Consider the following 27,568-nt stretch of genomic DNA (forward strand, 5'->3'; position numbering starts at 1 on the left):
GAAGAAGGCAAAGAAGGATTGAAGTAAGGATGTGGATTTCCACACGCTAACTTGCTGGTACTTCTAGGCGAGGCAAGTGCCTTTGAACCTTAAAGTGAATACCTATTTAAGTGGAGGGAGGTGCGGACTGCGCAGATAAACTACAATTCCCAGCAGGCCGGAGGGGGAGGGGGCCGTGCGGCTGCGCAGACGGGCGCACGACAGTCATGTGATTTCAGCATGGCTGTATTCGCGGATTTGGACCTGCGAGCGGGTTCCGACCTGAAGGCGCTTCGCGGGCTGGTAGAGAACGCCGCTCACCGTGAGTCTCCCCGGCTTTGCGGGCCGCGGTGCCTGCCCAGCCTCGCTGTCCCCCAGACCATCGGGCCACGTTCAGAAGGGACTCCAGGGCCTGTCCTCGTCCAGGTTTCCCGGGATCTCGGGGATGTCCCCGGTAGCTGATGCTGCCACGGTGTTGCTCTGATCCCGGGCGCGGGAAACTCGAAGGCACTTGGGAGCTCTTACCCGCTCCAGCTCCTTCTCCCACGCAAATTGAAAAAAACTGAGGCTCTGAGAGGATGGGGGATTTGCATGGATCCCCACAGCTGATGGATGGCACAAGGCAGGGCTTCCAAGTGTGTAAGTCTCCCACGCCAGGGCTTTTAGTATCACCCCTTTCTGCCTTACAGCAGTATCAGAGCAATTCGGGGAATTGAGCACAGACGGGGAATGCTGTGGGAATTCAAAGACGGGGGAGAGGGACGTGAGGGTGACATCGTGGGAATAATATTATTAAGAAGAAGGGGAGGTAGGGGGAAGAGGGAAGACGTACTAGGCGGGTGGGAGGGAAGCAGCATGGCCAGAGTGCTAGAATGTCACTCATATTTGAATCCAAGGGAAGCAAAAACCTTGAGAGATAAGACCCTCTTTAATTATTGGATTTAATCATGACTGTTGTCTTCTTCCTTCCACTGTAAAGTGTGGGGATAGCGAAGTTTAAAAATAAGGAAGTTTCTATGGAGCCTGTCAAGTAATGGATGCTCATTAACTCTTTGGGGGTCGGGGAGGAAAGAAGGAAATCAAACAAACTGATGAGAGAGAGAGAACCATTCTTTTGGCATTAATATGCATTATCTTTTAATACTAGTATCCTGCCGTCCCCATTGGTATTTAAGTAACTTAAAGATAGGAGTCATTATTTTCGGTAGTCCAAATGTCCAGAACAATGCTGTATTGAGTCTGATAAAGCAAGGCCCTGGCCTCAGAGAGTTCACAATCTACTGATGGTGGGCAGCTGGAAAGGAGAGGTGAGCAGTGGTGTGAGGGAGTGATTACTCCATTTCTTCCTAGGAGAGGGGCCTCTTAAGGAAGTAGAAAGGGTAAAAAGCAAAAGAAATGAGCGAGAAAAAAGGTATCGTACTAATAATACATCACAGAGGTCAAACAGAGCCCTGCCTCTGTGCCAGGCGCTGCTCTAAATCATCCTATGCTTATTATCTTATTTATTTCTCATGACAGTTGTGTGAGCTAAGTTCTGTTAACACCATTTGACAGTTGAAGAACCTGAAGCTTGAAGTTAAGTACTTGTAAGTGGTAATACTTAGATTTGAAAGCAGGCGGTCTGACATCAGAGCCCATACCCACAACCGCTGTTCCTACTGACCCCTAATCTTGACATGAATTGAGCTGAGCCTATGTGTACAGGAAAGACGTTACGTTTAACAAGAATGTTCAATTTTTCTTTTCAGTTGGCTATTCAGTTGTTGCCATCAATCATGTTGTCGAATTTAAGGAAAAGAAACAGGTAAAAAACAATTTCTGAAGTTAATAATAACCAGCATTTACAGTTGTCTTTCTTTGTTTATATTGGTAATGTGGAAGCTACAGATGAGCATATTTCTTAAATGCACCCTCTTGTGTACTATCTTATTTTACATGTTAACAACTGAGTCAATGCAAAGTTTTTTGTGAAGTACTAGGGCATGGTAGAAGGATTCTTAAAGTTGAACTGATGTTAATTAAATAACTTCCAATAATTTCTAGAAGTACATTGTTATTGACTGAATTGTAATCACAGTATTTAGTCCTTTTTATTTTACTGATGTGGACTCATTACTAATTGATTCCCCTCTTAAACATGCTCATAAATGTGTATATTTCTCTTCAGACCAACAACAGTACCTTTTAGATTATTTCAATCTAAAAACTATTTTTCATCCCTCCTATCCATTGATGTTCCCAACTGCTTCTTTGATCTCCAGCTTTCTTCCTTTTTTAAAAAACTTTAGTGTTGGGGCGCCTGGGTGGCTTAGTCGTTAAGTGTCTGCCTTTGGCTCAGGTCATGATCCCAGGACCCTGGGATGAAGCCCCACGTGGGGCTTCCTGCTCAGCGGGAAGCCTACTTCTCCCTCTCCCACTCCCCCTGCTTCTGTTCCCTCTCTCACTGTCTCTCTTTCTCTCTGTCAAATAAATAAAAAATAAAATCTAAAAAAACAAAACAAAACTTACTTAGTGTTTCTGTATATCAGAAATTAACTTTTCTGAAAACCCCTTGTAAGTTTTCCATTACGCTTCATTCCTTTAACATGTACAATCTAGGGTGACTGTTTATTGTTTTTTGTAGGAAATTGAAAAACCGGTAGCTATTTCTGAACTCTTTACGACTTTGCCAATTGTACAGGTGGGTATTTTGTTGTTTAAGAACCATAATACCTATTCGAATATGCCCAATTTTATGTAGGGTTCTCTAACCTGCACTGTTCCTTCCTCTACCAGTCTTGCTTTTCCACAAGACTCAACTCTTCCATGAAGCATTCTCTTACTATCAATTCAGTACTTCTTTGATGATCTTTTTTCCTGAAATCCTGTAACCTTTAAATAATCTTGTTATGTAGTTTAACACGTGTACATCTTTATTTTGCTAATTATATTATAAATTCCTTGAGAATGAAGACCAGCTTTTACTGATAGTCATATCCTTTATTGCTGGCACCTTTTAATGACTACTTTCCACTAGTAAAGAGGAAAATCAGTCATTGGCATTTTGAACTTTTTTGATAGAATGTTTTTGTTTATAGGGAAAATCAAGACCGATCAAAGTCTTAACTAGACTGACGATTATCGTTTCAGATCCATCTCACTGCAATGTTTTGGTAAGTTATTTTTTCTTCTTTTTGGCCTTATAAGTTGTTGTACTGGTTAATGTTTAACCTTACTCCCTACTTTTTTTTTTTTTTAAGATTTTATTTATTTACTTGACAGCACAAGCAAGGGGAGTGGCAGGCAGAGAGAGAGGGAGAAGCAGGCTCCCCGCTGAGCAGGGAGCCCGATGTGGGGCTTGATCGCAGGACCCCGGGATCATGACCTGAGCCGAAGGCAGATGCTTGACCGACTGAGCCACCCAGGCACCCTGAACCTCACCCCCTTCTTAAATCCCTTGCCCCCAGATATGATACCTGCCTACTCTCCCTATCCTCAGAATTCACATAGCATAACAGTCTCTTCTACTCTTGGCACATATATAGGGATACCATAGTTAAAGAATCCTTTGACAACTGTTATTCATTGAACTTACATGAACCAGACATAAGGTGGGTGCTAGGGATATTGCTGTGAATAATACAGACAGAATTGTTGAACTTAGGAAGGTTATAGTTTAATTGACAAGACAAGCGCTAAACAGATAATTAAGAATGTGAGGAATATTTGAAAAGTTAGAGGTAGTAAATAAAGGATGCTCTGAGAATATGTATCGGGGGCCCAACCTAAGGAAGTTGATGTTCCACCTGGGGCCAGAAGAATCAGTATGTGTTATATAGGTGTTGAGCAGAAGAGAGTGTTCCCACAGACAGGATGGATTAGACACAGGTCCTGGATCCCAGAAAATCATGGCGTTTTCTGGGAAATGAAACACCAATAGGGCTGAGCCTCGTGAGCTGGCTAACCTGGGATGAGGTTAAGGAGATAGGTCTGGGTGAGCAGTTGGAATCCCTTGAAAGTTTTAACTGAGGGAGTGAAATTATGATGTTTGCATTATAGAGACTGGATCAGAGGGGCTGAGGGGATTTGAGAGGCTTGATGGAAGGCAGAGGATTGACAGGATTTGATGGTTGATTGGATGTAGTATGACTACTCCCTGGCACGGCCTGATCAGCCTGCTAGGTAGATGGTGGCACTTTTTCCTGAGGCGGGACATACAAAGAGGAGCAGGTTTGAGGACACCGTGTTTGGATTATGGGGTTATTGTGAGGGTTCCAGTGGAGTTGTCAAATGGGCAGTTGGAAAAAGGGGTGTGGCCCCCAGAATAGTGGTCTGATTAAAGATACTGATTTGGAAGCTGTCTCTCTGTAGAGAATAAATGAAGTCATGGCAATGGATGAGAATCCCTGGTTCATGCGCGACATGTGAAGAGAAGTTCTAGGACAGAGTTCTGAGGAACTTCAGCATTTAATGGTGGAGTAGAGAAGGGGGAGCTAGGATTGGAGACTGAGGCGGGACAGTGAGAAATAGGAAAACAAGGAGGAAAGGGAGAAGGGAAACGTGAGGAAGGGTCAGCAGGATCAGTGAGCCCGAGTAGTCCAGCAGGAGAGGGGCTCAAACATGTCTTCAAATATTGACAAGGGAGTCATTGGTTGCCTTAACAAAAACCATCTCCATGGAAATGGTAGGGATGTGAGGAAATGCAGACGGTGTGTGACACTGACTTTGCTTGAGAAGTTGACTCCATAGGGGAGCAGAAGGCACAGAGAGGTTTGTGGATGAGAACCTGCTGTCTGGGCTTTGGTAGGTGGGAGAGAGGAGTATGCCTGCCAATGGGAAGGATCTAGTCAAGGAAGGAGAAAGCGAGATCCCTGAGAACGTGAGCAGTTTTATCTTGAGCTGGAGTGGACTCCTCTGCCATAGAACAGGAATCATCAAGGAAAGGCTGGCCTCCTTTACAACGATTAGCACTGCTTAAAAAAAATGGAAAGCCCAATTCTGGTATTTTATACAACTGCAAGGCAGGGTTCTGGTTCTCTGGACCCAGGTAGAGCTCACTTTTGATGGGTCACAAAGATGTTCATTTTCTCTTTTTATCATGAGGATCCTGGTGGACCCTTTTTGTCCCCTTTGCAATTGGGAGTGGGCAAGCAGAGGGCACAGAATGCTAGGTCCTAACTTTTCTAAGACCTGAAGCCTGCCCTGTGTCAGCGTGTCTGCCCAGCAGCCCTTCCTGCCTGCTTCCTCCTCTGATTTTTAGAATGCCTTTTCTTTTTACAAGATAAGAGGTAAAAACTTAAAAGGTGCAAACAGGCAAAGAAGAAATATCACATATTATCCCATCATTCAGAGACACCCCCACCCCTACCCCATGTAGTTAAGTATTCATGTATAACTTTTGACTCCCCAAAAACTTCACTACTAACAGCTTCACTGTTGACCAGAAGCCTCACTGATAATATAAATAGTTGATTAACACACATTTTGTATGTTCTATGTCTTACATACTATATTCTTACAATAAAGTAAGCTTGAGGAAAGAAAATGTTATTAAGAAAATCACAAGAGGGGCGCCTGGGTTGCTCAGTCGTTAAGCGTCTGCCTTCAGCTCAGGTCATGATACCAGGGTCCTGGGATCGAGCCCCGCATCGGGCTCCTCGCTCTGCGGGAGGCCTGCTTCCCCCTCTCCCACTCCCCCTGCTTGTGTTCCCTCTCTCGCTATGTCTATCTCTGTCAAATGAATAAATGAAATCTTTAAAAGAAAATCACAAGAAAGAGAATATATTTATAGTACTGTACTAGATTTATTAAAAAAAAAAAAAATCCATGTATGGGTGGACCTGTGCAGTGTGAACCGATATTCAGGGCTCAGATTCTGTTTCCCAGCCTTTTCATACACATACACATATGGTATTAAGTTCGAGATTTTCATTTTTAAGCAATAACTCTTTAACTGATCTATCCCTTTCCTGCTGTCAGAGGACTGTCAGGTATTTTCTTGCACATCTAGTATTTTAATTTATATTTAACAGTATTCTTATTGTGAACCTAATCGTATCATGCTTAGTATGTGTATTTCTTGTCTCACAGAAAAATGGTGAGTTCCATTGAAAGCCCAGACACATGCCTTAAAAGAGTTTGTATCCCCAGTGCCCTGCACACAGTAGGTGCTCAGTAAATATCTGGCAACCTCCTCCACTTACTTGTAAGAGCACGAACTATCCAATTTGATTTTTACATCTCAAGCACAGTTTGGTACAGAGTTAAAGGGTAACAATGTGCTAAGGAGGGTGATAGGTGGGATCTGAAACCTCATGTGCTTAGGTGGGCTTTTCTGTCCACATACAAAGCAAAGCAGAAATGGCATGTAAGAAATGTTATGTGATTAAAATAAGTGCAGCTAGACCACGAGTCAGAATTCCACGTGTGCACTCTTTGTTACTGTACAATAACGTTCTTTTTGTATTGCCAGAGAGCAACGTCTTCAAGGGTCCGGCTGTACGATATCATTGCAGTTTTTCCAAAGACAGAAAAACTTTTTCATGTAAGTAACAGATAGGGAAAGAAAATAGTATTTATTATTTTATATAAGAAGTCTGATGTTCTGCTTTTGCACGTGACCTGTTTCACTCCATCTGGAAACTTTTAAGATTTTTCATGTATACTTGGGATTCTGGAATTTCACGAGGGGATGCTTCGATGGCATGTGTTGTTTTGTTTTGTTTTACTCATCTTGCTGGATATTTCATGGGCTCAGATTGAAAGAGTCTCTCAGGTTTTTTTTCTGTTTCTTTATCTCTGCTTCATTCACTTATTCATTCATTCGTTTGAAACGTCTGTTAAATAAATGTTGGTCTGTCTCCTTCAAAGCTCTGAAATCACTTCAGTTTCTGCCCTTGTACTATTCACTGCTGCCTGTGAGGGAAGAAAGGTGCAAAGTTCTGCTGTGGCATAAAAGATCTCTCTGGTTTGGCTTTCTCCTTTGCATGCTCTGAGGTGTGGTCCATATGCCAGCATGATCATGTCAGCCTTTAGTCTTCCAGAAGTTCTTCAGAATCAGCTATCTGCTGATACTATTGCCCTTTGTGTTCCTTGAGCTTTTATGAGTTTAATTCCTTTTGTATTTTTAAAATTGCCATTTCCATGACTTTTCAGGAGGGAAAGTTGTTGAACATGTATGTTCGTTTTGTCAAGTTGAGACAGAACACACTGGGTATTTTATTTTTTTCACTCTGCTCATTTTAAATGATGACAGGAAAGAAAAAAAAAATCAACGGTAATAGAGTTTTTCAGGAATGTTTTACTGTGTAGAATAGGCACAGCTACTTTTAGAAAGTTCTGAATGTTGTTTTTATCTTGATTCAAGAAAATGGCCATCTACCAAAACTCTATCCACCAAATGGATACTGCAGAAAAAAACAATGTACTGGTCTTTGATGTTTTAATTTTATAGCCGAGTTCATTTTTAAGCAAAATCGGTTCTAAAATTATAGGATGATTTTCTTTAAGTTTACCCAATAGATGGCGCTGTTGACTAAGGAGGCTAATGTGTGATTAAATTTAGTTTTTAGAGCAACTATCAATTCTTAATTGTTTATATTACTTCAAGGAAATAGCACAAATTATCTATGCATTTTTTTTAATTTGGTGACGCCTTTCATAAAATGCTCAGTTATAGTAATTCTCGAGAATTTTGTTTCAGAAAAAGGTTAGTAGGATCAAGTGGTTCTCAGTTATCAAAAGCTCCTATGGAACTTTCAAAAATCAGGCACGTTCAGGTCTTTACCACTAGAGATTCGGATCCATTAGGTTTGGGGTTGTTAGAGTATCTGTTTTTTTTTTCCAAGTGTCACAGGACATTCTCATTCAGTGTTGAAACCCTAAGGAGGAATATGAGCATATCGAAGTTCATTAAATAGCAAAAGATTTTAGTTTTCTTATACCAAAACTTTAGTATACTTAGTTTTCTTACTAAGTAATAGCAACTCAATTATAATGTAGAGTGAAAGTTGGCATGTACCTAATTTTTTGTTGCCCATTTATTTTTTTAATTGATTCTGAAGTGCACACAATTTACTTTTCCATAGTCCTATAACATGGTGGGGAGGCATACATTTATATATCCTTCCAAAGACTTCTACATATTTATTATCTTTAACACAACAATCCTGGGAATAAACAGGACAGATACACTTTATTACCCTCATTTTTTAGAAGAGAAAGTTGAGACTTAGGCTAAATGATTTGCTTTAAATCTCAGGTAGTGTGGAGTAGAGCCAGGACTTTTGGGTTTTAGAATACATTAAAATTTCACTTAGCGATTTTATCTTATTACAGTTGACCCTTAAACAACATGGGCTTGAACTGCACAGGTCCACTTTTATGCAGATTTTTTTTCAGTAAATATAGTACAGTACTATAAATGTATTTTCTTTATGATTTTCTTAATAACTTGTTGTCTAGCTTACTTTCTTGTAAGAATACGGTGTATAATACATACTACATACAAACGTGTTCATTAGCTGTTTCTGTTATCGGTAAGGCTTCTGGTCAACAGAAATTAAGTTTTTGGGGAATCAGAAGTTATACGTGGATTTTTGACTGAGTAGGGGGTTGGCATCCCTCACCCCTATGTTGTTCATGGGTCAGCTGTATTTGTTTTACTCAGATTATTCAAAAGTGTGAATTCAAAAGCGTGAACACATGCTTTATATGGTGGGTAGAACTGTCAGAAACACTCCGGAAGATGGAATAAAGCTGTAAATAACATACAAGGTATTTGTTTGGAATTGACTATGCAGATATACTCAAAAATTACATGAAAACAGTTTTTAAAATTGGAACATCTTCCTCTTATCTGTCCAGATCTTTCCCATTCATTAAGATGCAGTTAAAGTTAGCACTGTCCCAGTTTTCTATAGAAAATCAATTTTAAAAGACTTTTTTTTTAGTCATAAAGGTTTTCATAAAGGTTTTACAAGTATATAATGGTTTGGAACTGGGTCAAATGCAAGCATTGTGTTGCTTAGCAGGTTGTATTCTATGAGTGATTTTATTTGGTTCTTAAGTAGATTATCTAGAATTTAAGCAAGCATCCCTGTAGATGTGATATTCTAAAACTAAGGTCTCTAAAATGAGTCATAAAAACATACACACACACACATATGTTAACAGTTAGTAGTTTAAAATCTAACCACCTTAAATGGCATTGTTTCCATGGGAAATAACATACGATTTTCCATTCGGAGTATCTGGAAGATGTCTCATGGATAAACCCTCCCTCCCTCCCCAAAGTTACCCCAGGGGATAAGGCAGAGATGAAAGACTGTAAGGGGAGTCCTTTAGCCAGGACTTCTTGGGATGAGAGATGGCATGGAATTTGGCAAACGCAATTACATAGAAACTTCGGGAACTTCTGAGTTAGTTGCTCCCATTTAGGGATTTAAAGCGACTGAACAGGGTGAGGAGAATTCAAGTTATTTAGTCCAGTGGTCTTCAAAGTACTTGATTTTGTACTCTATCAATTTTAAGATTTTATTTATTTATTTATTTGAGAGAGAGAGAGCACATGAGAGGGGGGAGGGTCAGAGGGAGAAGCAGACTCCCTGCCGAGCAGGGAGCCCGATGCGGGACTCGATCCCGGGACTCCAGGATCATGACCTGAGCCGAAGGCAGTCGCTTAACCAACTGAGCCACCCAGGCGTCCCTGTACTCTATCAATTTTTAAAAATATTGAGCTTTTATCCCCAGTACATTGTTTATTTTCTTATAAATTATGTGTATGTTCCAGTATATCAATGTGATTTTTGAAATAATATACACACACAAAACAAATTTTAAGAGAATGAATTAAAAAATAAATGGAAATAGAAGGTCTGTTTTCTTCCTTCCAAAATCCATATCCTTAGCCTTTGAAGAGCACTGTTGTAGAATATGCTTGCAACACCTGAGGCTCTTGAGGAGGGGGAGTACCTTTCAAGGCAGTGCTCCTCAAGCTGTGGTCTGGCTCCACCAGACAGGGCTGTTCCTTCAAATGCAGGTTATTAGGCCCTACTTATTCCTGAATTTATCACTGGGAGTAAGGCCTGATAATTTCCATTTTAAATAAATTCTTCAGGAGTTTATATACACACACTTCAGATTGAGAGGCACTGTTTATGGCCATCTCTCTTCTCTGGGTAAGTCTGGCTCTCCCTTGCATATTATTTGTCATAAAGTACAAGCATGTATTAACCTTACACCCATGAAGGGGACTTGGGAGAGACTGAACCCCTACCCTCCTGTTCCCCCAGTTCCATAGAATGAAAAGTAAATGTATTTGTGGGTATATGCAGTTTGGGGAATATGCCTTCCTTAAATCCTCATAGGAGTCGTTGGCCAAAAAAAAGTGACGAACAGTTCATAGGAATTCATACGCAACTTGGCAAAGCCACTATATTCAGGTTCTTAACTGCAAATATTATTTGAACATAATTTATTCTGTTTTAGTGATTTAGAGAGTATATCACTATAATGTAAAATTAGCTGTCATTTTATAGTTCTCTAAATGTATCAATTAAACATTTGGATTAATAAAAAGTTGAATAACAAAAGAATTCAGTTTGAGACATTTTAAGTTTGAGGTGTCAGAGGGAGCCAAGGGGAGCTGTCCTTTGTAACTGAACGTTTATTATGTGTACTTAACACAAGGGATAGTTTTTAATTAGCTGCTGTTATATAAGAGGGAGAAAATGAGCAATACATTAGTTAAAAAGTAACCTAATTTAGCTTTATTCTGGGGAAGAATGCTAAACGGACTTTTAAAAAATGAATCTGCTTTTTTTTTTAAGTGAAAAACAATGATAATAAGTTTAAACAGTACAAAGCGGTGTGCATTGAAAAGTACACTTTCTTCCCACCTGAAGCTCTCCCTTTTCTCCAGAGGCAATCACTACTAACAGTTTTTGTGTATCTTCTTGGCAGTAATTATTTACGTACTCCTTCCTTCCTTCATTCCCCTCTTCCTCCCTCCATCCTTCCTTCTAACACCGTGCTTTTTTTTTCACCTAACAGTATATATGGTTCCATAATACCAATTAGAGATGTATGTCATTCCCTTGAAGGAGTCCTCATATTCCGTTGTATAAAGGGACTATAATTTATTGAAGCAAAATAAAGGGATATTTAGTTGTATCTAAACTTTTGTGATTGGTATTGCAGTGACTGTCCTCGCACTAATATTCTTGAGCATTTGTTAGGTATAAGGCTATAGAATGTGTTTCTAGAGGCTCTTCTACAGGATACATTCCTACAGGCGAAATTGCTGATGTGTGCATTTAAAATTTTGATGCCTGTTGCTAAAATGCTTTTCAAGACCCTGTACTGATTTAAAGACCCTGTGAGTGCCTGTTTGTTCATTCTCTTGTTAGCAGTGGATTACTGAACTTTTGGATCTTTGCTATTCTGATAGCTTAAAAATGGTGACCGGAAGCTGAACTTGTTACATCTTCTATTCAGAGCTTTTCATCCATTCTTACCAAATTTTCAATGAGTCTTTTATGAGGTGGACAGCGGTAGTAGTTGGGATGGGGCAGATTCTTTATGAGCCAGTGTTTCTGCCAAAACAGCGTTACTTTCCAGGCTTACTAAGTTACTCTGACTGTCTAAAGCCAGGCAGCCTCTGATCACTGCTTGCTTCCTAAAGCCCTGAGTGGGAGTAGGAATGACCAAAGTGGGAATTCTGAAGAAGAGAGGCAAGATGGGACATTCCTATCACTGCTACAAGTCCAGGTTGATCATATGGGTCATATTATTGCCTGCTCTTTACCCCCTTCCTTTGCTCTGCCCCCCCACTCTGGCCATAGCACTGAGGTTGCTTTGCCCGCAGAGCCAACCCAGCATTTTGAACTTGTCATCAAGCCTGTGTACGCCAGCATTGTCAGTAAGGCTTGTTTGTAATACGGTACAAAACAGCCAGTTCTTTCTGTCACCGGAAATCAACTAACGGCCAAATCAGAGCCAGATATGCATCTTTTAGCAGTGGTTTTGGCCTGTACTCTTATGCTCGTAATCTTTCCCCAGCTTTATTTTGCTTCCCTGATTTTCCATTTATCCTGTTTTCCTTATCTATTTATTTTCTTTTGTATGTTTTTGTTTTGTTTTGTTTTTGTAAGCCACTTCAAACCTCTTTTGGAAGTAAATGCAAACCTCTTTTGGAAGTAAATGCAAAGTATTGATCAATAAGCAAGAACAAAAATTAGAACAAAGGCAAGGGAACTTAAAAGTTGAAAAATGCGTTCACTATCATTTGATTTGTAACAGCTCTGCTTTGACCACTTACGTAGACTGTTTCTCTTCTAGTTGGAACAAAATTGCTGTCAGTAGGGCCATGTCAGTATTCTTCTAGCCCCTCAGTAGTCTGATAGGAGCCACAGGCCAGGGACAATTCCTGGCACAAAAATAAATAATCTGTGGAATAAATGGACCATGCACATATTCCTTTGGCTTATTTTTCTTCCTGGATTTCAGAACAGTTGGTTGCCTCTTTCTGGAACAATCTGATGTAGCCTTCCGGAAACTGAGCCTCTCTTAGCATGCCATCCTTATGTAGCAGACCATGAGTTCGAGGGTCTCCAGCCTCTGTCTGGTGGGATGATCCGTGGACATATCACTGTGCTCCAGCTAGGTTACAGTTAAACCATTCAAACCAAATGTGAAGGAATGGCTGATCATTGACAGATATATTTCAGCACCATTATGATGCCTTTGGACTGAACCATACCTGTATCTCTTTAAATCAGGTTTGACTATATCTCCCATTCTTTTTCCCTCCCATTCTTAACATGTGCCATTTTTTCTTTTGGCTTTACCTGGTTTTCTTTCTTCTTGACAGGTTGCTTGTACACATTTAGATGTGGATTTAGTCTGTATAACTGTAACAGAGAAACTACCATTTTACTTCAAAAGACCCCCTATTAATGTGGTAAGTGTTGTACTTTCCCTTCTATATGTGAATCTCTGCAAACCCACACTAACAAACTGGAAAAGGGGCAAAAGGACCTAGTGTTCTTTAGAAGGAAAAACCAAAGGCTAGGTGATAAATAGGCAGTTTAGAAAAGAGGGTTTCATTTTTGAAAGCTGACTAAAGGTAGAAAAGGATCTTAAAACAAAAACTATCCAGTAAATTATTAAGATGTTTTTAAAAGGCCTTAGAAGCCAGAGTTTATGAAGGATATTTCTTAAAAGGATAGCCATAACGACAGACACTTAGAGCCTGAGCATTGAACAGTAGGGGGATAGGGCAGTTGAGAAAGAAGAAGTAGGAGAAAAAATACAGAGAGGGTTCCTGAGGCACCAGCGAGCTCGGGTGGACCGGAAGTTCACTGAAGGAGCCGGGCGCGGAAAGCCCATTGGGGGATGAGGTCCAAGCAAGATGAAGCCCTGAAGCCCACTGGTTCACACAAAGGCACAAAAGCCCAGGGAGACTTTTATAATAACCTCAGAAGGTGGCCATGTGTTCAGGGAAGTTTTTCTTGCTGCTTCCGCCACAGAAGTCTTCTTATTACCTTTCTACATAGTTTCTCTTGTTTTTCGCTACCCCTTGTCTTCCATCTGTCACGCCTTCTTGCCGGTCTTCTTCCATCCAAAAGGTGGGAGGGCTGCACCTCAGCGGCTGTCAGGCGGCCAGGTCCTGGGGAAGGGTTAGGATGCCGTTTGAGAAGAGCGGCTTCCAAACCTGTCTCCCCTTCTCAAGAATTCCTCTCGAAGGAGACAGAGGGTCTCACAGACAGTCCAGATTCCAAACCCAATCCTGTCAGAACTGGAAAATTAAAGACTTATGTACTTTTTCCAGATCGATCACTCCCCTCTTCTGTCTCGTGGAATCACAACTTCCTCGAGCTTTCTTTCGCTATCACTGCTGCTGAGGAATTGGCTCGATGCCAAGAATAGGGGGACACGGAGGAGAACATTGATCTGTGTGGTGTGCAAAAATTGAATCCGTGTGGAAAAATTTAAGTTGGCTTATGTTCCACCCCTAAAAATACGCTACTAAAGAACTTGAAAAGCAGTCAAAATTTTAAAGTCACGTATATAAAGGGAAAACTAAACCAGCTCTTTCCTGATAAATATAGAGTGCTACTGAACATAAAGCAATATTTATTAAGCTCAAGTCATTGTTGCCCATGTTCTTGCTGGTACTTACAAATGAGTAAATAAACCCTAAAAAAAGCCCTGAATCATCATATTTTCGAGTTGGAGATCTGTGTTGTTTTTAGCAGCTCACCTCTGCAATGTGGTAAAATGCAGGCTAGCAAGGAGAAGCCATTCAGCTCATCAGTCACAGGGTGGGGACAGTTCTGGTTGGTACCCTGTCAAAAGAGATGCCTGAGATGCTCCAGCTACCTGCGATAAAAGGCACAAACTAATACAGTACCCAAGGTGATGGCGGTCTCGTTGGCCTCACATATTGTTCCTCTCCAGAGGTAGCAGTCTCTGTCTCTAGAAGTTTGCCAAGGCTTTTTACCAACCTCCAACTACCAATCCGGTTTCTGGAGTCAGATGGTGCAGCCACTCTGTAAATTACCATTCAGCTTGCAACTTTTTTACCTTTCTCTTTGTCTTAATGAGTAAGGAAGGCCATTTTCTAGACTTCTTTGCCTGAGTAAACCCACATACGGTACTGTGTCCTTGGTTGGGACAAGATGGTACCCCGTGGTGCTAAGGCCAAGTCCATGGAATGGACGGACAGCAGTGCACAGCACATAATTCCTCATGTCCTACAGCAGTGGTAGGCTTCTCAGTGGCTGTTCTGGCAAGGGCTTTCATTCGGTTCCTTATGAATGTGCCCTACCGTTCATCCCAGACTGTGAGCTTCTAGAGTGCACCAACTAAGGGTTGGGCCTTTTTAATTAACCCCAAAATTTCGCCTGCAATGGATGCTCCTTAGAATTTGTCAGTTGAATGGATATATGTCTAATTTAGCATATCAAGGTGCAGCTTGGGGAACATGGCCAAATCCTGCTTGTCATCAGTCTTTAGCTGGCTGTCAGGGTCTGGTGGCAAGTGTGGGCAGGGAGGGAAGTGGGGCACTGGGGCAGTGTGAGGAGGATGGCATGGGAACAGTGGCAGTAGGACCACCCACGCTCGAGTTCCATCTGTAGGTTCAGGAAAACTGCTGTTTGATGGATATTTCTGGCTTAATTCCCATATATTTCAATTTAAGAATTCTGAAAAGTAAAAATTTGACAAGTGAGAGGGATAGGCAGTATTTAACACAGTGTCTGCTTTTTAAAAAATCTGGTGTGAACATTTTACATATGTTGTTTAATAAAAACTAGATGATGGAGTGGAAGGAAAGGCTGTGCAAGATTATTTTTAGTCTTCATCTAGTGTGGAAGTAGGCTGTGGTGTGAATTGGTCAGGAAGCACAAAAGTATGTATTCACCACCCATTTTTCATTTGAAAGAGAAAGCTGGAAACATAATAAGAGGTAGCTAGCTTATTGTTCAGGGCAAATAAGAGTTGTATGATATGTATGTATTTGTATCTAATAATATCTATTCTAGATATGGAGCTATATGATTTTACATTTAATTTCTATTAAAAAATGGAAATATATTCACCATGAAAGTATAGAACATGTGGTAAATGTGGGTAACCGTTAAGTCTTAAGTCCCTGTCCTTGCATGCTTCTTTGGATTTGAGAGTAAACTTGTCTTTGGCCATGAAAAGTTGATAGGTTGACTTTATAAGGATCACTTTATTGGGCACAGATCTTAATTTGAATAGGATTGGTATCCTTTTGTGGTGGTGAAAAGCAAAATCATTAAGATACTTAATTCATTAGTCTTCTACCTAGAGGCCTTAAGCCATGTGACAGTCATCAGCTCAAAAGGTTGGCGTGATAGGTTGGAGGGTACAAATTTCCAGTTATAAGAAGAATAACTTCTGAGGATCTGATGTACTCGCATGACTGTAGTTAGTACGGTGTTGTGTACTGGAAAGTTGCTGAGAATAGATCCTAAGCATTCTCACCAAAAAAAAAAGAAAGAAAAAAAATTTTTGACTACATTAACTATGTCAGGTAATGTATGTGCAAATTATGTGGATCTTAGTAATCATTCCACGATGTATATGTGTATCAAATCATTGTGTTGTATACTTTAAATATGTACAATGATATTTGTCAGTTACTCTTCAATAAAGCTAGAAGATGACGACGGTTGGGGTTATGAAGGAGGGCCCAGGAGCTCCAGCATACCGGAGCATTCCATTGGTACAACTTATTGCTGGCATCCCCTTACTTATCTTCACCACGTGCTTAGGGCACCATAATATCAGTTATGTAATTCCCTTTAAAATCTCCTACAAAATTCTTCTGGCGTCTAAGTAACTTGTAGGAAATCACAACTTTATCATGTGATAGTTGGATTTCAAAAAATTGAATTCAACTCGTCTTCTTAGACAGCCAGTTGACTTCTCATTACTTATTTTATGGTTTAGGCACTTTCTCACCTGCCGCAGCCTAGCAGCTGTAAGGTGGGTAGGTGTGAAGTATCTCCATTAGGCAGGTAAGGAAACGAGACTCAGGTAGTTTGTGGCTCACACTTCTCTCAAAAGTTTACTTGGGAATTGTGCTCAAGCTCTGATTCTGAATCCACCGTCATTTCCCACTGGAAAATGCTATTTAAAATTACTTTACAGCAGAGCTCTTTGTTAAGCATAGAATAATTTCATATTTCAAAACATGATCTTTAGGAGTTCAGGTTTTGAGAAGAATTTTTTTTAAGCAGCACATATCTTTGCCTTCCCTTTGATTTTTTTTCCAGTGTTATTGCCATTCAACAATGACTTCAAGTTTATGGAGTTATTTCAGTGCTTATATGTGTTTTGCTCCCTGATGTTTTCCTCTCAGCACTTCCTTTAACTGTAATCCATTTCTGTCTTCATGGTCCAATTAGTCCCCACCGAGAAATGTCCAGTAAATAGTGTCTGAAGCAGTGAAGTTGTTCCAGGAATCATGCCGTATATACTTGAGTTGGGTGTGAGTGCGTTATAAACTTTATTTTTCATCACACATATTGTGACCCTGAATGTATTGAGTGCTTTATCGATCCAGTGCTTAGACCAGTGCTAGGACACTTACTGGTATCAACAATTTTTGTGTGGCAAAAAAACCAGAAAGTGAAAATATTTTCACATATATCGAAGGTAAAAGGCTAATCTCCCTAATGTATAAAGAACTCCTAGAAAATGAGAAGCTAAAAAGGTGGCCCCATAGTGTAATGGTTAGCACTCTGGACTTGGAAAATGAGAAGCTAAAAAACACAAATGAACAATCGCCCAAAAATGGATTAAGAATGTGAAAAGACATTTCACTAAAAAGGAAATACAAATGGCCCTCAAAAGTGAAAGATACTTAAATTCATCGTAATAGGAAAAGATCACATTAAAAGCACCTGATTGGCACAAACCCGGGAGTTTGATGATACGCTCTGCCATAAGGTTGCGGGGAAGCAGGCATCCTCCTACATTGCTGTAGCAGTGTACATTGGAACGATCCCTACGGGGAAGTGGGTAGTTGTGATCTAAGACAGGTAATTTCTATTAATTTCCATCAAAAGGTAATTTGGCAACAACCATCCAAATTACAGCTGCCTTCCCTTCTGACCTTGCGTGTGAGTTTCCCGGGGCTGCCATAACAAAGCACCACAAACTGGGTGGCTTAAAACAACAGCAGTTTATTGTCTCACACTTCTGGAGCCTAGAAGTCTGAAATCAGGATATCATCAGGATCATGCTCCCTCTGAAACCTGAAGGAGAAACCTTCTCCGCCTCTTCTTGGCTTCTGGTTTGCCGGTAATCTTTGGGGCTCCTTGGCATGCAGCTGTGTGACTCCACGGTCTTTGGCTTTGCCTCGCGGTGTGTTCTACCTGTGTGTCTCTGTGTCTTCACGTGGTTGTCATGTTGTAAGGACACCAGTCTTGGGATCAGGGGCCCACCTTACTCCAGTGACCTCATCTTAACTAATTATATCTGCAACAACCTTGTTTCCAAATAAGGTCACATTCTGAGGTACTGAGGGTTAGGACTTCAACATACCTTTCAGGAGGGTGGGAAGAGGGGACACAATTCAACCCATAATACCCAGCAGTCCCACCTGAGTGTTTATTCTACAGATATATTGAAACAACCCAAAGTCTACCGGTAGAGGTGTGGTTAATTACACGCCATAGCTCTACTCTGCCGCTATAAAACGCCCTTGAGTCAGAGCAAGAATATGGTGGGCTACCTTTGGGGTAAGAAAGAGGAAAAATAACATATACTCATATTTACTTGTGTTTGTATGAAGACACTCTGGAAGAAGACACAGAAATTAATAGAAATAATTGTGGGAGGTGGGGATGGGGCAGATGGGAGCAAAGATACAAGACTTTTTATTGCTTTCTTATGTTACTTTCGTTTGTGAATTATATGAACAAATTACCTGTCTTAGATAATGGTACACCAAAAGGGTGTTGAATCCTTTTGAACTCAGTAAAGAATTTTTATGAAATTAACAGAGAATCTGTATATTGTCCTGGTAATCAACTCTCTATTTTCTTCCTATCATCTTAAGCTTTGCTTAGTTCTTGGAATTTTACCACCAGTTTTTCTTGATTCAAATATCACACACCTGCCCTTGGTTTATAGCATCATTATGACTGTTATTTCTCATTAGTATAGAACTCTGATCATCTGCCTATTCCAGAACCTTGGTCAGAGATGTGAACAAAAACCAATCAGGCAGACACTGTCATTCTTTATGAAGAGGCTGTTAGGAACAATCATTTGAGGAACTTAAGGCAATTTACATTAGCATGGCCTTAGAAGCAGGCCCAGGTAATGAGTCTGTATTTTATCCATCTAAAAATGTAAAGTGTAGTATTATGAAAGAAATATTCACAGACTGCAGTAGCACATTATGTATAATTTCTCTGTCTCAGACTTTTCTTAGCTATTTAAAAGTGAACTTGATTAATGTACTAAGTGCAAAATCAGAACTTTTTTCTTAAAGACTAATTAAGCTGATGATTGTCTTCCCTCCTCCCCCCCCCCCAAAAGAGAGTTTTTATTTTGATCTCATCCCCAGAGGGGGCTAAAATTTTAGATACAGTTAGGAATACTTTCTGACCTGGTCCCCCAGTTCTGTGTATCATCCACATCTTTTTTTTTTTCCATCCACATCTTTTATTTCCCCTCTTCTCCATCCTACTGCCTTGTGTTTTAGTTCAGCAAATAGAAGGATGAAGAAAAAAATGTCAGCTTCTTTGACTAATTAGTAGTTTTGGTAAGAGAAGTAGCCAAGGGAATAGTTGAGAATATGGCTGAAGGAAGTGTTTTGGTTGAATAATTAGCCATGTTCATCCTGGTTCCTTTTACATGAATAATCTGCATTATTACATAACCTTTTTTCTATAAGCTACTATTTAGCTTATAGAAAGCATTATTACATAACCTCTTTTCTATAAGCTACTATGTATCTACTCAGAATATAAATATATTAAACACTTTTTGCATAAAAGGCAGTTGTGTGTTATGAAGAAATACCATGACACCAGCTCTCAAGCAGTGCATAAGACAGGCAGGGAGACGGACGTGCACACTTAACTGTGGCACAGAGAGTATCATCACAGACACCATTCCCAGAAAGAATCAACACAAGCCCAAGGATCAGAGGTGGGAAAAAGTCATCAGGGAAGATGGCAGTATGGAAAATCTCATGTAAATTTTAACTAAGCTAATATCAGATATGTAAGGAAATCTATAATAAAATCTCAGAGCCTTAAGGCAAGAGGAAGTTAATGAAGGGAGGATTAGGGGATGGGAGAAAGGAAGTCTCTGTTCAGGGAGGGAAAGTAGGAGCCTTCCATGTACACCTGAATTAAATCAAGGTGGGCTGCCAGTTCTGGAAGAAGACCGGTTTTTCCGTTCCCTGCAAACATTCAGAAGTAGACCTCCAGCAGCCGCAGCTGACCACTCCCAGCTCATCCTCTGGGTAATAGAAACTCATTTGCCAGGCGCTGCCCGGTTTGTGCCTGCCGTCCTTCCTTTGTTCATTCAGAAGACCACTGCAACCAAGGGACTTGGCCCTGCCATGCTAGCATCCTTCAGATGCTTCTCACTGCTGAGTCTGCCTGCAGTCCTAAAGACCTGCACGGTGGCTGTTCCCACTGTCCTTAGCCTCAGGGCGCCCCCTCACTCTGTCTTCCCCAGCCCATGACCTTCTCTCCATGCTCCCACACTCCCTCCAACCCCAGAGCCTCTCCCTGTACTCCTCCCTCAGAAAAATGCTCCTTTCTCTACGGTTTACTCAGTTCTTTCGTCATCCACTCCTAAACTTCTCCTTGATAGCACTTACCACAGTTGAAGTGTTAGGTTTTTGTGTAGTTATTTGATAATCCCCCTAGAGTAAACTATAAGCTCTGAAAAGGGAGGATCCATGTCAGCTTTTGCTCACCATTCCCACACATAGTTGCCCGAACACCTATCTTGTGAATGGATGAAGATCCAGAGTTGCTCATCAGAAAAGATGGACAGTGTAGTGGTGGCTTTCAGTTCTCTCTCCACCCCTGCCAGGCTGTTTTCTTACCTGTGGATGCCTACCTATTAAAAATGTATTAAGTAGGAAAGAAGTTTCTTTTTCTCATGTAAAAGACCAAGCTTGTCTGGTGAGCTGGGCAAAATAGTTAAGAGCCCAGGCTTCTTCGATCCCTGAGCCCAGCCAAAGCTCAGGGCCCCTAGAAGTAAAGAAAAAGGGGAGAACAGATAATTGGGGGCAGCTAGCAGTCTCTGCCACAGTGCCTTATAAAGGTATCATAAGGGTTAAATATATACATAAGACTCTTAGCACCTGACACATGGTACTTCCTTCATTCAACATACGTAATAATTGACTCACCTGAGGGGCTTTCCCACTCTATTCTTTGAGCTTTTTTCAGCTCTTCATTTCTTTGTCTCTTACATTCTTGGGTCAAATTTTTTGTTTTGTTTTTTTTTTGTTTACTGTGTTTGCAGTTTACCCTAAGTGTAGGGATCACATCTCCATTTTCCTTTTAATAGTTCATGGAGGAATAGCCCATCTGGCACCCCACTGGGACTTTGCTCTGCCTCAGGATTCCTGTTTATATAAAGTCAGCTTCCCCACAGCTAAGATAAACTCTTGATCAAAGAGAGCCAAACATCTGCCTTCTCCTGTGGATGGTGCCATTCGGGCATAAATCTGCCTTTGTTTAAGGCTGTACCTTGACATGCAGGAGGTCTGTGATGGGGTTGAGGAGGGAGATGAGGAAGAATCTTAGTGAAAAGAAAGCAGGACAGTGTGTGTTTATCCTTGACAGTTTATTTTCTTTATCTCCTGTGAAGGCAATTGACCGAGGTGTGGGCTTTGAACTCGTCTACAGCCCTGCTATCAAAGATTCCACAATGAGAAGGTACACAATTTCCAATGCCCTCAATTTGATGCAGGTCTGCAAAGGAAAGGTATGGTTCCCTAATTTCAGGATGTTTTTCAAATCTAGCAGTTTATTCTTATTATTAATATACTGGAATTGTTTAACTGATTCCTTTTCCCTAAAGCAGAACATTCTCGAGGCCCAGAAACAAATTCTCCCATGTCAATGAGCCCTGCAAGTTTTAAGGGAAAGAAAAATATCAAAGGAAGAATAATGCAAGGGTGGGGGAGGAAGATCTGTTGAACCCTTTATCTTCCAATAAGGAATTTGTAGTTTACCTACTGTGAAAAGAATGGTCTAGATAACAATTTTTTGTCATCAGTGAGTTGAATTAAGATTATATGACCTTTTCAACTAGTTTTTTAAACGAATTCACCTTCTGTAAGATCTGGTGGGAAGGCTTACTCTGTTTCTTGTCCTGTAGGCTGCTGTTGGTCCTAAGGTCTTTCTTTTACTTTGATTCTTTACCTTATCTTTAAAAGAAGTTGGTATTTGTAGAGCCTTAAATGTTAAAAAGTGATTACTGGTTATTTGTATTAGAAGACTTTTCAATTTTTTTTTTTTTTTACATTTATCTGAGATTAATGTTGATCACTTTCTGTTTTGCAGAATGTGATTCTATCTAGTGCTGCAGAAAGGGTGAGTCTGGCATGAGTACTTTGTTTACACTCTTCAAGTTATAAAACTTTGAAACATTTCTAGAGGATAAATTAATAGTAATGAATGCTTATTGCATATTTTCATTTTGAACTGCCTGTGCCCATTCCAAGTGCTGAAGAGTGAAATGTGTCCCCATTCCTTTTGGGCTGCAGGTTTTGTTTATGTGAAGTTTTTTCTTTATGCTATTACAAAATGCTTTCAGAGTTCTTTTAGAAACTTTTGGAAACTTAAAGAAACCATCAAAATTATAAGGACTTAAATTGATGCAGTTGACTCCTTTATTTTTGGATACTTAAGCATCCTATTAATTTACTGCAAATGAAATCATTGAAATGTTATGAGTAACTTCTCTCCTATCTATTTTTTGTTCACTTTATTTTAGCCTTTAGAAATAAGAGGCCCATACGATGTGGCAAACTTGTATCCTTTTCTGAGTTGGAAGTTGTTGAATTGTTCTTTTAGGAAACTTGGAATTTGATGTGATATTATAGTTTAAGATTTTTTTTTAATCTTTTACTGTGAGTTTACCAATTAAAAATTTCAAGGACAAATTATATAGGTTGTAGAGAGCTTCATCCTTTTGTTTCCTGGGTTAAGGGTGAAATAGAAAAAGGGGAATGAGGGACTCTCTATCATAAAAGCTTAGAGCGAGTCTCTTCACAGATGCCTGTTGCATTCAGGCTAGAACTGCTGGAGAGTGCGTCTCTCTTGGTGTGGCCAGGGGAGCTGGCGTTGGCAGTTGGGTTTCTGTTAGTCCCCTGTCCTTGGCTGACGCTGGCTTGAAAGCTTTAATGGCCCCACCAGAGGACTGCTGTTTGGGCTGTCTGAAAGTGACGCCAAGGCCGCCGTCTCCACCAACTGCCGAGCAGTGCTTCTACATGGAGGTAAGCAAGTTCTTCCAATAAAAACACCAAATGCTCATGTTAGGAGCCAGGCTTTTTTAATCAGATGATGGAGCCTCGTTTACTTTTACCTGCTCTGCAAAGCTCCTTCAGGCTCGTCTTTGCTCAGCCTGTTTTAACTCTGCCCTTCACTTCAGGCTTTACTTTGTGTACTCTGTGGACTGAACATGGTCTGCGTTACTGAGTGCTGAACGTGTCTTCCAAGCTCTGCATGTGTGTCCCTGTCTATCTTTCTCCTCCCTCCTCTCCAGAGAGGCACGCTTCCCCTGCGGAAATCATTGTTTGCAAGAACTGAAATGTGAAAAATTGATGTTAAGCCGTTTATTCGGAACACAGAAACAGCAAATACATTTTAAGAACCCAGCTAACAAACTCACATAGTATCTTTTCACATTTATTACAACTCGTGATCCTTTTTCTCATTTGTTTTTGTTTACATGCTCAACTGTGTGCACACTGTGTTTTTTACTCACATTTCATTTACATATATCTCCTCTTCACCTTAATTCCACTACTTGAAGCCATTGAACTTCTTATCCATCAGATAAAAATTAAACTAGAAGTATTTGATATGCCAAGACTTCAGAGAATGAAAATGAGGTTTTATTAAAAGAAAAAAATTTAGAGGCACCTGAGTGGCTCAGTCAAAGTGTCCGTCCAACTCTTGGTTTTGGCTCAGGTCTTGGTCTCAGGGTTGTGGGATCGAGCCCCACGTCAGGCTTTGTGCTCAGCACGGAGTCAGCTTGTCTCTCTCCCTCTGCCTCTCCTGCACACACTTGCACTCTCAAATAAATAAATATACTGTCTCTATTCCTTCCCTTTTAAAACAAAACAAAAAAACACTTACACTTTGGATCTGCTGTTTTATCTTTGTTCTCTCTGTGATTTTTAGCACTAGCAGTAGTGGTCACGAAGCAGTTTACTTGATCTCACCTAGATGAATTTAAACTTCAGAATAGGGCTTACATGTAGACTAGGTTATTTGGCATATGAATAGGTGAGTTATTGAGGACTTGTGCGTTGTGTCTAGATTTTAATGATCTGATCTCCACTTGGGAGGTCAATACTGATTCCTGTATTGACTTACCATAAATTAGATGATTTTGCTTCTGTTTTCAACATTTTTAGTTTGAGATAATTGTATTAGGTAGCCTAGACCCCATCACGTAAGTTCTGGGAATGGCCAAATTAATTAGGACTTGTCTTGAAGTTAGGAAATAGTTGGTTCATGCTTTGGTTGTTCTGCCATTATTTTTGTCTGTTTTAAATGAACATAAGGAGTCATCAGGATTTTGGATAACAATTGGTGTTCCAAAATAGACTAAAACAAGAAAGGGAAACTAATAAGAAAATGTAATGGGAAAAAGATGAAGTTCTACATTGACTTCAAAAAACTCAGCTAGTCAACAGAGGATATGTGTAAAGCTAAGCTTTTATGGAAGCTGAACTAAAGGAAGCCTGTGGATTTTAGGTGGCATTACCTTCCCCCTAGTGTGACAGTCCTGGTTTATGGCTGCTGTCCCTGCAGAATTAACAGCACATCTGGAGGATACATTACAATTACCCTGGTTTTAGCTGACATTGGCATCAATGTTAGACTGTGGTATGCGGGGGTTCCTAAGATTGTGAATTCAGCCGCAGGTTACACTAGAAGAAATAAAAGAATCTGAAGCAAGGGGATTCAGAGTCTCACCATTACCGTCTGCATTGATGAAGTCCCAGCTGGCTTGTGTATCATCCCGAGTGCCCCGTTCCAGAAGGACAGCAGTGCACAGGAGTACTATCAGTCTGGAAGCCTTATCGTGGAATGGTTGAAAGCAGTGCTGGAATGGATACCTGGAAATGGAAGACTTAGGACACGTAGTAGCTGCCATTCAACATGGGAAAGCTCGCTATAGGGAATCAGAATTAGGTGGCCGTGGGCGCCTGGGTGGCTCAGTCGTTAAGCGTCTGCCTTCGGCTCAGGTCATGATCCCAGGGTCCTGGGATCGAGTCCCACATCGGGCTCCCTGCTCGGCAGGAAGCCTGCTTCTCCCTCTCCCACTCCCCCTGCTTGTGTTCCTGCTCTCGCTCTCTCTCTCTCTGTCAAATAAATAAATAAAAATCTTAAAAAAAAAAAAAAAAAGAATTAGGTGGCCGTTCAGGGTTCCAGAAACCAGTGAATGGCAATCCTAAGGAGGTTGTAGAGAAGGGACAGAGGAAGTTGGCATTTTAATGACCTTGAGAGAAGTTTGTCCCTTTTATAAGTTAAAACTCTAAATAACTGGCAAAGATTTAGTAGACTTGGTAAATTAATCCTGATAAATGAGAAGGTCATGCTTACGTAACTCTTTAGAATTGACTTTGCTTTTATTGAAACAAATCTTAACTGATTTATATTTATCAAAGTTCTTTTGATTCTCTCTTCTTTGTAGCCAATGGATCTCTCCCTCTCTCTCCTCCCTAGTTCTTATTTCATAAGGACCAAATTTGGATCTTTTCATGGCATTATGGCCCTTAAGCTACCCTTCCAGCCCCATTTCCCCCTAAATTTTTCACACTCCTCCTTCACACCAGTTTATTGTCCCCAAACATACCAGGTTCTTCTTACTTCTGTCTCCATGCCTTGCAAAGGAATCCTCTCCTCTCTTTTCCTTTTTCTGAATTCCTAGTGTTACTTCTGTTACGATACCTTCCTGATTCATCCAGGCAGAGTGTCTTCTTATGGGTGCCTCCATTCCCATTACATTTGCCCCTAACGTGCTTTTATTTCTGTGGTAGGCATCTCAGTGCCCTCTGTAGATGACACAGTGCCTGGCCCAGTAGTATATTTTTAGCTGAAATTGGATAGATTTAAGTTGAACTCTGCTGCCAGCCTGACCTAACACCTAATAATTCCCATTCTTTATCCATCGTCACCAGTATAGGAGAGATTGATAAATGTGTGAGTTTGATTTTCTTCGTTCACTCAGCAAGTATTTTTTGAACACCTGTTAGATAGCCAGGCATTGCTGGGTGTTGATAATACAATACGACTGATTCTTCAGAGGTACATAGATGACCTACCAAGGGACCCAGATATGGTACATGCTGTAAAATGAAGTAAACACACGTCATCACTGTGGAAGCAATACAGTTGACTGTTGACCGGGCTGTCTTGATTCATCTGCCTTTCTACCATACATAAGCCATCTGCTAGGGGCACCTGGGTGGCTCAGTTGGTTAAGCGACTGCCTTCAGCTCAGGTCATGATCCCAGGGTCCTGGGATCGAGCCCCGCACCCGGCTCCCTGCTCCACGGGGAGTCTGCTTCTCCCTCTCCTGCTCCCCCTGCTTGTGTTCCCTCTCTCGCTGTGTCTCTCTCTGTCAAATAAATAAATAAAATCTTAAAAAAAAAAAAAAAAAAGACATCTGCTGCACCAAAGTCTGTGACTTGGGCCCTGGCTACATAAGATACATGGACAGACCATTCGAGAGAACCTGCCCTGCAGTTTTGCCCTTGAGTAATCCCTTTAGAATGAATCAGATGTAAATAATATACTAATATTTGTATACGTTGGGGAGAAAAGGTACTAAAAGTGAATGACATCAGTATCCATAGCAGTTCATTCTGGTTTTATCATTTACTAATGTTGTAAGTCAAAGTAACATGGTGATACTTGTTAAACCACGTCTTTTTAAATCATGTCTTAACTTAAGGCCTATGGTTTCCCTGTTTGTTTTATAGAAACTAGAAAAACTGCTTTTGGAATTATTTCCACAGTGAAGAAACCTCGGCCATCAGAAGCAGATGATGATTCTCTTCCAGCTTGCAAGAAAGCCAAGTGTGAGGGCTGAGAAGAATCCCCAGTCTCTGTCAACACTCCCTTCTTCCTTTTGAAAGTCCGTCAGCCACAATAGAAATATTACCTTTATGATTTATTGTTTTCATTTGGAGCTAGAAATCAGTAGTCTATAAAAACAATTTTATATTCAAGCCGTTAAAGTAACAAAACCTAGTGAAGCAGTAAAAAAGAAGACTGCCCACTTAATGAATTTAGATATATTTTAAGAGAAAATCAGAAATGAGTTTATTTATTTTTTTGTGTTAAGTGATAAAATAGCAGGTATAAATGAATAAGATGTTTCCATATTTCAGGAGACTCTTTAAAAATGTTTCTTCTTCATTTAAAAATACATGCTTTTCTGCTTTACTTGATATACATGGCTTATTATTTTTTAATCTTACTTTTCAAAAAGGGGTTATTTTGAGGCCTCTTAAGACATACTACGGGGTTGGCTTTTAGTTGATTTGTTTTTGTTGTAAACCTCTCTCATTTTATTCATCAAGTCAGAGTTCTTTCTGAAAAGAATTGCTATAAAATTTGTGGAAGGAGAGAGAAAGTACATGTAAAATTACACGTGGCCTCTTCCTTTGCTGGTTCTTACCTCCATGATGTTCTTGAAATAGAATTCCCTCCTTTGAGTTGGAAGTCCCTGAAAACCTAATATTGATTTTCCTAATAGCAGTATTAAAAATATCAAACCATTGTACTCAACCAACTTTGGAAATAATTTTTTTTTTTTAAGTAGCAGAATCATTAAAATAAATGGAAGT

The 27,568-nt window shown here is 40.4% G+C and overlaps 1 protein-coding gene across 2 annotated transcripts; it reads left to right on the forward strand.

The window, feature by feature from the left end:
- RPP30 (ribonuclease P/MRP subunit p30) lies at positions 1-27,568 on the forward strand. Of its 2 annotated transcripts, XM_035024797.1 has the most exons (12): positions 2-23; positions 219-301; positions 1,728-1,783; positions 2,603-2,659; positions 3,057-3,131; positions 6,431-6,502; positions 12,830-12,919; positions 21,343-21,459; positions 22,041-22,070; positions 22,474-22,511; positions 22,896-22,975; positions 26,699-27,568. In XM_035024797.1, exons 2-12 carry the CDS (start codon positions 220-222, stop codon positions 26,806-26,808), a joined length of 807 nt encoding a protein of 268 aa, XP_034880688.1. In that variant the 5' UTR covers positions 2-23; position 219; the 3' UTR covers positions 26,809-27,568. The 2 variants fall into 2 exon arrangements, with proteins under 2 accessions (XP_034880696.1, XP_034880688.1); XM_035024805.1 differs by lacking the exon at positions 12,830-12,919 and having other exon boundaries at positions 1-23.

This window comes from Mirounga leonina, unplaced genomic scaffold, assembly GCF_011800145.1.
Source record: "Mirounga leonina isolate KUSES-001 unplaced genomic scaffold, KU_Mleo_1.0 Mir_114, whole genome shotgun sequence".
In the NCBI taxonomy this organism is placed as follows: Eukaryota; Metazoa; Chordata; class Mammalia; order Carnivora; family Phocidae; genus Mirounga; species Mirounga leonina.

Bases quoted from the DNA above. Each gene is read 5' to 3' on its own strand.
- RPP30 (XM_035024797.1), top strand. From the start codon at position 220: ATGGCTGTATTCGCGGATTTGGACCTGCGAGCGGGTTCCGACCTGAAG. The intron at 6,503-12,829 runs GTAAGTAACAGA...TCTTCTTGACAG, and splicing joins AGACAGAAAAACTTTTTCAT to GTTGCTTGTACACATTTAGA. The intron at 12,920-21,342 runs GTAAGTGTTGTA...TCTCCTGTGAAG, and splicing joins AAAGACCCCCTATTAATGTG to GCAATTGACCGAGGTGTGGG.